This window comes from Vanellus vanellus (assembly GCF_965231255.1).
Source record: "Vanellus vanellus genome assembly, chromosome: 11".
In the NCBI taxonomy this organism is placed as follows: Eukaryota; Metazoa; Chordata; class Aves; order Charadriiformes; family Charadriidae; genus Vanellus; species Vanellus vanellus.
In genome coordinates, this window is record NC_138916.1 from 5,283,091 (window position 1) to 5,296,247 (window position 13,157).

Sequence of the window (13,157 nt, forward strand, 5' to 3'; positions counted from 1 at the left end):
TGGTGTTTCTGTTTTCCTAGTAGAGCAGGGTGAAACTTGGAATTTAAAAGAAACATTGATGGGGAGGAGATGGTGAAGGGCAAAGTAACTTGCCAAATATGCTAGGAATGGGACGAAGGGCTAAGTCATCTTTTGAGTTTCAAGTCTCTGGGAGGCTGGCCTGACACTATTAATGGTTCTTCATGCGTATTGCCTGAAATCTGGGTTGCTGCTTCCCAGGTCTCCTTTTAATAAGATTCACTAAGCATTGTGGTTGCACTGTAACTCCCTACAGGATCCAGAGATAATTTTCTGTAGCTCTGGCCAAGCTAGGCCAGATCAAGAAGATAGCAAATGGTATTGTATGCCAGAGCATTGAGAGCAATGCAGAGAATTCTCTTGCAGCATTCCACAGAAGCAGGAATTCTGGTAAAAAGGCTGGTTGTCCGTTTGCAAAAACTGAGATAAATGGGCTAATACATATTATTTTGGTTATGGAATTGGTTGTTTTAGAAGTTGATGTAGTTCTGCTCTGTTCACAATGCAAGCTGACTCAAAGTTGTATGGTGACTGCTAGCATAGCATCAAATGCAAAGTAATGGGACTTGCTGGGGCGCAGGTATGTTAGAGTAAACTTTATGTGGCCAGGTAAGTTTTTGTGATTTCTACAGCAGTTTGCAAGGATTCATAGGTAATATTTAGTTGAAAAAAAAATACTACAAAGCTACTTGAAGGAAGCAGGACAGTAATGTTTTTTTTCCCCACGAAAAATTATGGTAGTTGGGGAGGTTTGCTTGGCAGTTCAGTTATTTTGTGGTAGAACAGTATTACTTTCATAGCGGTTCTTTTTCAAGTGGGGAAGAAATTATTTTGAATTTAAAAAGTCGGTTTCTGAAAATACTGGACAAACCTTAATTTTGAGACCTGAAAATGTCTCGTTAGTATTAGCAGTGAAGGTTGTGCTCAAGCTTGTGCTTGTGTTAATAATAGTGGCTTTCCTGCTGGAGATAAGGCTTTTTCATCATAAATAAGTTTGGGAAATAATTTTGCATGTGGTTTCAGCCATGTGTAAAAGAGCAGAAAGTCTCAAATATGGTGTGTTTCTAAACAAGTTCTGTGTAAATCAGTGGCTGGGTAGAGAGAAGAGCTCCAGTTAGTATCCTTGCTTGAGAGAGAGGTTGCACCCGAAGTTCAGCTCTTTGTGTCTCTAGTGGCAGCCCGTGGCTGGCTGTTAGATTTAAGAACCTTGATGAGTCCAAAACACGTTTGTCTGAAGCAGTGTGTTTAGGAGTTATTGATGCTAAACTTATCTCTTAAGCATTAAAACTACTTCTAAATTCAAAGATTTAAATGGGTTATGATTTTTTTTTTTTATGATGTCACTGAAAATATATTCGCGTGTTGGAAACAGTTGCCAGTTTTGATGAATCCTTTCTACTTTCAGATTGGGATACTGCAACTCTAAGTAATGAATCACTCCTAGATACTGTGTCCAGATTTGTTCTTGCAGCTCTTCTGAAACATACAAGTTTACTTAGTCAAGCTTGTGGTGAGAGCAGGCAAGTAACTTAAAGTTGCTTTTAAAAGTTCAACTTCAATTTTTAAAAGAAAGTTTGTATGATTTTTTTTCTGGTTTGGGTCTCTCTTTTGTAGGTACCAGCCTGGCAAAGCCTTGGCAGAAGTATACCGTTGTGTATATAAAGTTCGGAGCCGCTTGCTTGCCTGCAAGAACATGGAACTTATTCAGACTAGGTCATCCTCAAGAGACAGATGGGTAAGCCTGTAAATCTCTGTTCAGTTCTTTCGGCTTTACCATGTATTAAGAAAATATTAAATAATGTTAATTTCATATACGTTGCTGGCATTTTTGTTCTACATTGTTAAAAAACTTTCAGGAGTTTTCAAATGAAAATGGGCAATGTATAATTAGGAGTCCATTAATCTATAGTAGATGTGTTATTAAATCAACTGAAGCAAATGAGTGATTGACAATATTTGGCTCAAGGACAGCCGGAAGCCTCGTTTTACGTGTACACATAGCACTAATATGCTGTGCCATAGAAGCCTACAACTTCGATGTAGATTGCTTAGCTGTGTTGACCAGGCCACAGCTTAGTCTGTCTGTCATTCCTGAACCCAACTGAGTTATCTGGCCCTCTGATCTCTGTCCCTCTCTGCACCTCTCTTCCCCTTCCCTGCATTACTCCCCATCACTTTTTCCTTCCTCTCTGTCCAGATTCTCTTCTTGATCTTCTTCATTCCTTAAAGGCTGTCTGTCCTTGTCAGCTCTGCATGAATGTTAGAAAAGATAGGACTGGGCCTGAAACTAGCGTGATGGTAACTTCCGAATCGTTTTATTAAGCCAGGTCAGAATTGATGACGGAAGCGTTCCTTGAATTACTCAAGGCTAGGGACCGTTAGGCGTTACAAGGTAGTCCTTAAAGTAGGATTAGGGTTTCTGATAGGATTTTTAATTGCTATTTACAATCTACAAGTGGGATATTTTTAATCAAGGAAATTCTCATGTGACATCAGGATTATGAGGCCTTTTTGCTATATTCAGAACTCGTGATGCTTTTTAAAACTGTGTACGTCTGTTTCCTCTTTTTAATTAATATTAAGGCGATATGTGTCTTTGTCCCTTCCTTTCTCATGGTAGGGATCTAACATATCTGCAAGAGATTCAGCACTTCTGAAAGCATTGAGAGTAGTGTGCGTACACAGGACAGTATGCGTACATTAAGCTTGGTGGTTCTCTGGCTTACCAAGAATACACAGGGTGATCATTTTCTAAGCACATAATAAATCTGTTGCTTCATGTTCATGTTATAGCTGTTATGTAAGGTCACAGTTATGTACCGTGTACAGCATGTGTGCAATAAGTTCCATTACTACTGGAAATCATAAAGCAAATCTAAATGCATGCAGTAGATCTGTTGCTTCAAGGAGATCTCAGGTTTAATACCATTGGGAAAAAATAGCTAGTTTGCATTTGCATAGTTTACACAGGCTTAATGATAGAATGACGAGACCAAATAAAAGGTGCCAGTGACCATGATCCACTGCTACCAAGACCTCCTGTTTTTTTGGAAAGGAAAACTGCCAGGAGAGGGCAGATGAATTATGCTAGTGGAATGGGTATATCCCAAGATTTGTAGGATTAATTACCTTCTAAAGTATCTAAAACCTCTAATGTGACTGTATGTTTTATATTTAAAGCTTTGCCTTCTTCAGATTGTCTGAAGCTGTTTCCTGCATTGGAAAATTGTTTTTTAGGTAGAAAGTATTTTGGTGGTCAGCACTTATATCCGCAAATTTAAGGAAAGCATCAACCCAAATATATCCATCGAAAAGATTTTTTAAATTCAAATTCTGTTATTCTTCTTGTGCACCTCATACACTAATCTTTGATCTTGGGGTGTGCATTTGTTTACTTTCATTGAAATAAAAGGGAGGAAAAGAACTACAAATTCAGGACTGTTAAGAATACGTATGGGAACATATTGGGTATCACTTTAAGTAACAAAATCTTGTCCGTTGAAGTAAGTTTTATCATATTCATGTCCCTTTTAAAGGGAGAAAATTTTATGAGACCACAGCATGTGGTTGCTAAAGGCTTTGATGCTGAAGTGTCGAAGTTTGACAATAGAGTCTAAGTAAGCATCACAGGGAGTCGTTTTTCTGCAAATAATCTGAGTAACAGTTGTTAAAGGAAAATTAAATTTTCCAACTTAGATATTTAAAGCCTTGAATGTAAACAGCTTGCTTTGTTGTTTACTTCACACTATATCAAAACTAACTATCTAATAGGAAAAACCCTAATTAAATACGTATGTCCTTTTATGTTCATCTTTCATTTTGGTGAGAATTAATTTCACTGTATATTTTTTTTTTTCAATCAAGATGTTAGATAACCAAGAATCTGCTGATGTTGATAGTCAAGAACATTCTTTTACTCGTACAATTGATGAAGAAGCAGAAATGGAGGAGCAGGCAGAACGGGACAGAGAAGAAGGGCACCCAGAACAAGAAGATGAAGAGGAGGAAAGAGAACATGAAGTTATGACAGCTGGTAGTAAGTACTCATTATGTATGTCGTTAACGTAATGTGCTTTGGAAGGATGATATATTTTTGTCTCTGAGGTAAAATGGAGAATTTATTTAAAGATTATGAAAGATTTGTCTGTGTAAAGATCGGGAGAAGTTCATTTTTATAAAATGGTGTAGTGCTTTTATTGGGTCAGAAAAGTCTTGATACAAGGTGATGTGAATAGTAGGAAAGTGGTCTGCCTTTATGGGCCATTCTCTGGGCACCTGACTAATAGGTTTCATACTATTTTCTCTAAAATTATATTCAGTAGATCTCTGAGTTTACATCAGTATTTATATATTGAATTTTTGCTCTCTTTGTATGTGTTAATCGTGTATGTAATAAGCTTTGAAGGGTAATGTTATTCTGAAGTTTGGAAACAAAACTGCTGTTGGTAACAGTGGGTTGACTGACTTGGAATTCACTTGTATCTTTGAATATCTCTTCCTGAATCTATTAAAAGCTTTGAGGTTTTAGTCAAAGTTTGTCATTTGTAACGCTGCTTGCAATACTTTCTTGTGGGTTGTCTAAAAAACCTTTGTTTAATTCTTCAGAAGATGGCTTGAAAAAGGTGAACTCCACAAACTGTTCTTATACTGACTTGGGCTTGTAATCAGGCTCAATGGGGTAGTTAGTACTTAATTTTTCCAATTTTAGTGAAGCCACATACAGTCACACTCAGTTTTTTCCTATTGTTATCCTAGTGTTCTTAAAGAAAGAAATCATATTAACCCTTGAAAATTACTGTAGAGCGTATGTAGCTTAAAAAAGAAAATTGGCTGACTTGAAATATTTTCCATATATATATTTTTTTATTTTTATTTTCTGAATATTGTTCCTCTGGATACTGTTAGAATGTTTATCTTTTTCCAGTCTCTGCTGTCATCACGTGTTTTGCCGTCAGTGTTTGTATTCCCTATCAGGACTCCCATATTCCTGTTTGGGATCTTATAGACCAAAATGTATGTTACACCTTTACTTTCTGTATGATATGTCATTACATACAAGATGCAGTAGGCTTTCCTGAAAGTGCACTATGGAGTTGAAGTGCTCATTCATGAGATAATTTAAGGTTCTAGAAGGTTTTATGCATATGTTACCTGTTCAGTAGTTGCAATATGCTTTTGCTGCTTGATATGCAGTTATCCTGAGCAAATGCTCAGTGTTCTCAAAATCTACCTGGACAGTTTCTGGGTACAGAAACTTCTGGTATGCAGAAGTATCCGGACAGACAGTAGTGTTACAGGCACAAATAAGTAGGAAGATGATGACTCTTTTACTGGAGATCCTCAGGGAAACTAATCCTGACATGCAGAGTTCAGTTTGTGTCCTTGATGCCTGCCTTGTTGCTTTTCACTATGAATATCAATGAAGGAAGTGTTTGGATTTAGCTTTGCCTTTCCAAAGGGGAACTGAACCTTTAAAATGAAAATGATTGAGTCAAGAGAGCTTTAGGTCTTTGGACAGAGATTATGCAGTCTCACACACAGCTTCTTTAGAAGAATCTGGCTTCGAAGACAACAGCAGAATTAAGCAAAGTGAAGGCTTAGAATTTTGATTTTTCATTGTCCTGACCAAAGCTATTAAAAGCCTGAAATTGTTTCAGTATTGAATTGCAGATACGCTGGTGTCTGGAATACGGATTTACAGAATCATTACTTCATATACGTCTGCTAAAAGGCAAACATGAAACAATCTCTTTCTCTTCACTATCCAAACAGGAATTGGGTTGCAGTAAGGCACTGAAAGTGTTTAGTGTTCTGTCAAGTTGCATTTTCCTCTTCATTTTAAACTTAACGTTGTGCAAATGCTTCATTTAACCTGTTTACATGACTACTTTTATAGCTTTTTATTATTAATGTATTCTTTAACTGTTGGAAAAATATTTGTTGTTCTTTATAGTGGGGTGGTTTTTACCCCAAGATGTAGATGAATACTTCATTCTATGTAGCTTTGCCTAGAAGTTAAGACCTTCTTTTTGTGTTGCATGTTACAGAAATATTTCAATGTTTCCTATCAGCCCGTGAAGTAGCTCGCAGTCGGGATCGAGATAGGATGAACACTGGGACAGGGACTAGACTTGATGATCCACCTCCTCAGTCTCAGCAGGAACGAAGAATCAGCACTGACCTGACAGAAGGTCAAGATGTGTATACTGCTGCGTGCAACTCTGTGATCCACAGATGTGCCTTACTGATCTTAGGAGTAAGCCCTGTTATCGAGGAGCTCCAGAAACGAAGGGAGGATGGACAGTTACAGCAACCTCCCTCTACTACTGCTGAGGGGATCGGACTCATGACGAGGTGAGGTTTGCTGACTGCTTAGAATAGTTAACTCCTCTGTGCTTTCTTTATACCTGATTAAATAACCTCAGTTTTCCTTTGAGGATTCTTAGAATTTTTTTTTTAAAGTAGATTTTTGCCTAGGGCAATATTATGTTTTGGTTGAGAATAGTGATTTTTCTCAGTTTTCTTTGTCCACATTAACTAAACCTTAACAAGAGTTTTATTCTGTGCCAAGCATATTTACTTTTCAAAGCTGGGCTTAGTGATGAATAGTAATGGAAGTCCAGATCATCAGGTGTACAGATAATTTGAGGTAATTGGAAAAATTGTTTATTTTTCCTAAATTTGTTCATGTGTCTGGATTTTTTATTACCATATTTGTATTTTTTTAAACATTGCCAATGTCCTATATAGTAGTGTCCAAAAAAAATTTGTAGGATATGTTTAATATCAAAAGTTTTAAAGCCTATTATGAAAAAAAGTGTTGTTTGTGATTGATTTTTATAAATATTCCTAGCACATTGGCATCTGCAAGACACTGTTAGGTATTGGAGACTAACAAAATAAAGCCAGACAGCTCGTTGAATTGTAGAAGTGTATAATTTAAATAGTGTAAGTACTACTAAGGTATTTTAATAACCTGAGATATTCTTGGTAACACAGTTTATTCTAAACTCGACCCATTTAAACTTTTATTCTAGAGACCTTTGTGCATATTAGAATATAAATTGTGTAGCAGGTGCTACTCGTGAACTCCTGAGCCTACTTAAGCTTCTAATGTACAGAAACTCAGCTTTGGTATTTTAAATTAAGATATCGATGGCAAGTTCAGAGGGAAATTATATATATTCAGTACCCTTTTATTCTTTTTTGCCTCTTTTTGGAAGTCTAGTCCCTACAGCATGGGTGGCTGCCTCTGTCATTGTCAAAGTGGCTTTCATCTCCAGTGTATCAACTTTAAGATGCGTTTTATGGGTGGGTTTTTAATAACTTTAGTGCTTTTTCACCCACTTACTCTGTCTCTGTTTTCTTGTCCTCTCAGCTCAGAAGTGTTTCTGTATACTGTATGTAATACCTACCAAGGCACTTGAATGACCTGTCATTTGAGGTTGCTATTTGTTCAGTTGACCAATAACAGAGTGAAGAAGTAACAAAGTTTACTAATACCCTTTATAAGCGTAATAACTGAAGCCATCAGACCACTTTGTTCCTCTTTGGTGCGGTCTTGTGATCTTCTGTGGTAGTCTGCTCCCAAATAAAACTGTGGTACCTGCTAAATTTGACTAACAACTCTTACTTTTGCCTAATATCAGTATTTTCTTTCTGTGTGTGCGTGCACCTGATGCAGGAGTGAAAGTCTTACTGCAGAAAGTCGCTCAATCCACGCAAGCTCAAACTACAGACTGATTAAGTCAAGAAGTGAATCTGATTTATCTCAGCCAGAGTCAGATGAGGAAGGTTATTCATTGGTAAGTAAGCTAGCATTTAGAGTTTGTCAATAATTATTTAGGTGGGAAGTACATCTTAAACGTTTGTTCAGTACTGTGTTTCGATATAGAGATCTCTTCTAATAACTACCATTGTTAAGAGAAAGTAACAGTGCGAAAAAGCTTGATTGAAATCATTATACCTCTGTTAACTTTCTCACTTTTATGAGTGAGGGATGAATTTTAAATGCTCAAATATTATGCACCTCATACGTTCACTTAAAGAAATGAGGCTTTTATTAATCTTTCAATCTAGAGCGGAAGACGAAATGTTGATTTGGATTTGGCATCATCACACAGAAAGAGGGGTGAGTTTTCTTTTTTACCTAGTGAATATTGACCTGATAAATATGTTAGTATTTCTTCAGTTAAAATGTGTTTGCAGTTAAATACCGTACATAATGGCAATCAGGATGTTAAAACTGAGTATTTTAAAATAACATTTAAAATAATTATTACCTACCGTTTGTTGTGCTAAGTTCTGTTGCTTTGTGGTGTGGTTATAGTATTTCCTAGGTCATAACTATTTCTTCTAGTTTCTAGAATTGCGATGCTCTCTTGAAGCCAGTGAGGATTTCTGTGTGTTCAACTGAATTAGGAACATTCATTCTGTTTTCACTTGTGTGACTTCAGGAAGAAAAAAATTGGCAGAGAAGTTCAGTATCAAATGGAACACTATTTTTGTGCTAACAATGAACTTTTACCATAAAATGTGCTTGAACGTGGAGAACTCACATCCAGAAAATACAGCTTCGATTTTTGCCTCCTCTCAACACCAGCACACCTGCAGAACCAAGCAACCGCTTCTTCCGTTACTCCAATATAAATCAAATTTTTAGCTTTTTAATTGCCTTTTGTTGCTGCTTCATTCTGAGGAATCTCAATGAGCTTTTCGCAGAAGGCAGCAGAGGGAGCGATGGATGTTTCTTTACACAGAGACCAAAAAGTCCCGCTTCACTCTGGATGATGCAGGGTCTTTGCTACAATCACGACTTATGTCTGTTGTATCTGTAAAAATCTTGGGAAGAGGTTAACAGGAATTAGGTTGGGTTATGATACGCTTTAATTACAGAAGGCTTAATACTATTAGGTAATGTAAGCATTCTAGTTTAATAGCCTTCATCATTAAGCAGAGTACTGAGAGGTCAGTGTTTTTTTACAGTCTTTTGGAATTGTAAAGCAAACGATCAGTGGCAGCACTCATTACAATTCAACTTGTAAATAAAGCGGAAAGGAATTCCTTATACATAGATAACTAATTGAACCAGTTGAGCAAGTAAAGAAATTTACTAGAGCTGTTCATACTGTGACAGAAGGATTTATGTTGGTATTCTCAGCTTTAGAAGATCTGGTAGCCTCTGTCAGCACTCTGATCTGCAGTATGTTCTTTGAAGCCACCATCTTTAGCTTTGCCATTAATCTGACACAGAACTTTTCGCTGGCTTTCCTCTGTATCCTAAAAGTAATCCAGGAAATCATCTTGGGTTAGATCTGAGATACAGTGTATCGTATGGGTTTGATTCCTGAGCTGTTTGTTAGACTGATGAGGTTGTTTTGGTCACGGGCTCCAGGAGATAAGCAATAATGCAAGAATAGACTTTACCAACCAACTAGTCTATAGAAGCTTTCTATTACAGAAGGTTCTGCACCAGGTGTCTGACACTGAGGAGAAACAGGGGTAAATGCAGTTGATCTGTCCAGAACCTAAAGAAGCTCAGATAGCTCATTTGCAAACTGAACACAGTGACAACATGTACCAATACCTGTTTTCTAGTACTGGAGGACTTACTTGCTGTACTGTGGTACTTACAGATATTTGGTTTTTTGCCTGGTTTTGGCAGCTGGAAGTTAGCATACGATAATGAAAACTTTTCTACTTGTGCTGGATGATATATATGACAGTTTTGGTTGATAACCCAATGCCAGTCTCATCCAGTGAATGCAGGGTGCAGTTACAGGGAAACCTTCCTGATATTTACATCAAGGTTAGTAAAAGTTTGACAAAGATCTGGGTGCACAAGTAGACAAGCTGCTCAGCTCGGTGCTATTTAAGGTCTTTCATTTCTTATGAAATGTCTGGTTTTGTGAATCCTAGTTGATCTTCTAGAACTGAAGCGTGGCCCAGTGTTGGGTGAAGATGTAACTTGCAGCCATTTTGGATTGTCCACCCCTTGTAACATAGCCAGCACACTGAAGTGCTAGAGATACTACAGTGCCTATCAAGGATGTTTTGACTGGTAAAACCCCTTCGGTTTCATCTTTATTCTTGTGATATGCCGTGACTAATAAAGGGGACATTTATGTTCACTATTACCTCACCTTGGATAGGAGAGAGAAATTATTCCGGCATATTTGCATTATGCTGTACTCAATTCCAAGTTGCTGGCAAAAGAGATTGAGTTCCATCAGAATGAGCTAGCTGCATTTGAATTTGCTACATTTGTTAAGAATTGAAGGATTAGAAAAAGCCTAAGTTCCTGTTTATGGCAAGCACCATAGAAGAGATGACCTACAGAAGACTACAGCATTGTTCCTCAAGGTGTTCTGCAGCTGAATTTTTAAGTGCCACCAGGGTCAAATTCCCCTGAAACAACCATTTGTCATTTCAGTGAGAAACAAGCAGCATTATTTTTATTTGTTAGGGTTTTTGTGGGTTTTTTTTTTTTTTTTGAGATGTTCTTTCCATATGCATGTTTGTACCTTGGGCTCCTAGGGCTTCCACGTATGATCTGCTTTTGAGTGGAAGACACAGAAGGTTTTATGCCCCTCTTAAATGAGGAGGAGGGGAAGGAAACATGTATGCCATATAGATGCTAGAGAAGATCTCTGTTTCTAGTGCAGAGGATAGTCGTGCATTACAACAGATCTATACATGGGAAACGTTTCTCAAATTGCAAGTAACACAAAGTAAAGCCTCCTGGGGTTTTTTGTCTCTGTCTCTGCAAACAGAGGTAGCCATTGTTCAGCTTTTCAAATTTTGTTGGATTGAATGTAGAGTTGGCATTGTTAGATGGGAAAGAACAAGTGGAGTCATAAAGAACTGTGGGAACCACCTCTCATTTCTTTCCGTTGAAGTTTATTATTCAACAAATTCGATCATGTTTCCTTTTACATGTGGTTTTTAGAATAATATGTTACTGCAGTTTGCAGCAGTCCCTTGAAAGTATTTGTTCTTTTAAGTGTGTCTCCATAAACTGAGTGAAGGAAGTTGACAAGCAGAGCTAATTGGAAGCAAGGCTTTTTCCTGAAGAAATTTCCTTCTATCACCATTGAGATTTTTTTCCTGTGTGCTTTGCTATTTTAGAGACTTAAGGGGGAATTTTCACTAAAAACATTTCCCTGATAATATGGACATGCGGTTCCTCCCATCTCTTAGCAAGTTTACTAAAATTTAACCACATTACTTGTTACAGAACTGTGGCCACACATGATGTTTCCAGCTGAGGTTTTGTAGGGTTAATTTGTCCTGAACTGTATTCTACGCAGAGTATTTGATCCCTTGTCAAAATAATATAGTATGTATAGGGTCTCAGGGAGAGGTTCTTTTGTAACAGGCAAAAGAGTAATTCCCTCTGGAGTTGATTCTTCTGTTTATTGAATGCAGCGACTCATTCAAAATTCAGAACACTTTTCCTTAATAATTGTATCTCACTATTGGTTATAGTCAGGTTTTTATGGTATGAAAGCTGTTCCTATTCATAAATTGCAAACTAGCAGTAGAAAAACTACTAATACTGTAAGTTGTTTCTACAGCCTTGCAGATGAGTACGGAAAGAAAGTATTCTCTTTTTACTCAACATCTTAGCCACAGTCCAATCATTAATCTAATTGTCGTCTTCATTTATTGTATCTATTCAGAAATACGACTGCAGTATTCCTACTTCAGCCTGAGGATCCGTTGAATATCTTGTTCCTTGCTATTATGTAGTTATTTCTGGATTAGTAAACTTCTCCTTCCATTCCTGCAGAAGTCTTTTTTCAATGCTTTGGTCATAAGTGGTGATGAGCCCATTAATATTTTCCCCTCATATCTAAGCCCTTTGAGGGTTTTTTGTTGCTTAGATTAATCTTTATCAATTTTGCAAATCCAGAGAATATGTATATCCTGTACAGTACCTTCGGGATACTGTACACTGCATTAGATACTTAACAGTAAACAATGCGTATTTAGCAATGCAATCATAAGCATAGTTACAGACAGATAAATAAGAGTCCTCCAGTCTTGGGTTTTCTTACTTCACATAAATCTTAGTTCAGTGAATTTCAGTGTGCTTATGTGTACTGTAGTACTTTACTAACACAATTGGGCAATTCTGAAAAAAGCAGCAACTTAAATGAAATCCAAATTAAATTGAAATAATTTTGTGTACCTGTAATAATATGAGTTCTGCATTTTGAAATTGAAAGATCATGTTTGAGTAAGGGATATAAGCATGTCTTGGAGTATGCATATAACTATGTTAAAGGGGATATTTAATTTTTTTGCCCTGAAAAGAAGGTGGAGAATTTAGAAAGTCTGTCACCTAGGCTATGCTAATTCAAAACAAGAGTAAATACCTCTTTTCCCAAACTTTCCTGCTTGATACATTGTTGTATTGATTGAGATGAGACTGATCATTTAAGTAAAAATAATATGAGGAAGAGATTTTATGAGCATGTTACCTTCTGTTTCAATTGTCTGCTTTTGTCTTCTGATTCTCGTGTGGTGTAGTGTATTTACTCCTTTTTGGCCAGTTGAGCCCCAGAAAAAAGAAGAGCTTCAAGCAAGTAACTGATGGCATGTTTATTTTTTTCTCTCTATAGCTTCCCTACATATTTTATGTTTTATGAAGTGTGTATTGCAGCTGTGCCACATTCATTTAGAAAACTCATTATTACAAGCTGGCTTATAAGGACAAGTAAACTTTTTTTTTTTATAGTGTAAGCTTAAAGTTTATTCTTATGTGCAACTCTATTCATGCGATTGTAGAGGCTTATGGAAGTGCTAAGCTGCAATCAATTCTGTGTAATTGATATTACACAGAATCAAGCTAAGCTCTAATATACAATCATACTTTTAATCCTTCTATTGATATTTAACATCTTCAAGGAAAAACACCAACTTTTAGATCTGTGTCCCCTAATTCTTAAATGATTTTTTAATTCTGAAGTATACTACTTAGACTTCTGACACCTTTGTTTTTAAACTCTATACTTTTATTTATAATTTTTATTGTTTTACATTTAACCTGTATCTCATAATTGTTGGACTTTTCTCCCAATTTGAAACAGTTTTAAATTGTTCTTACATTTAAACATTCTTGCATTTAATACTGA

General features: G+C 36.7%; 1 protein-coding gene across 1 annotated transcript in view; it reads left to right on the forward strand.

Annotated features, from left to right (window-relative positions):
- HERC1 (HECT and RLD domain containing E3 ubiquitin protein ligase family member 1) overlaps nt 1-13,157 on the forward strand; it is a 106,386-nt gene that overhangs the window by 41,152 nt on the left and 52,077 nt on the right. The window contains exons 20-25 of the mRNA XM_082488645.1: nt 1,424-1,538; nt 1,633-1,753; nt 3,883-4,054; nt 6,066-6,372; nt 7,703-7,823; nt 8,098-8,149. Of these exons, the coding sequence (XP_082344771.1) occupies nt 1,424-1,538; nt 1,633-1,753; nt 3,883-4,054; nt 6,066-6,372; nt 7,703-7,823; nt 8,098-8,149 (888 nt within the window). The remainder of the gene's footprint in view (nt 1-1,423; nt 1,539-1,632; nt 1,754-3,882; nt 4,055-6,065; nt 6,373-7,702; nt 7,824-8,097; nt 8,150-13,157) is intronic.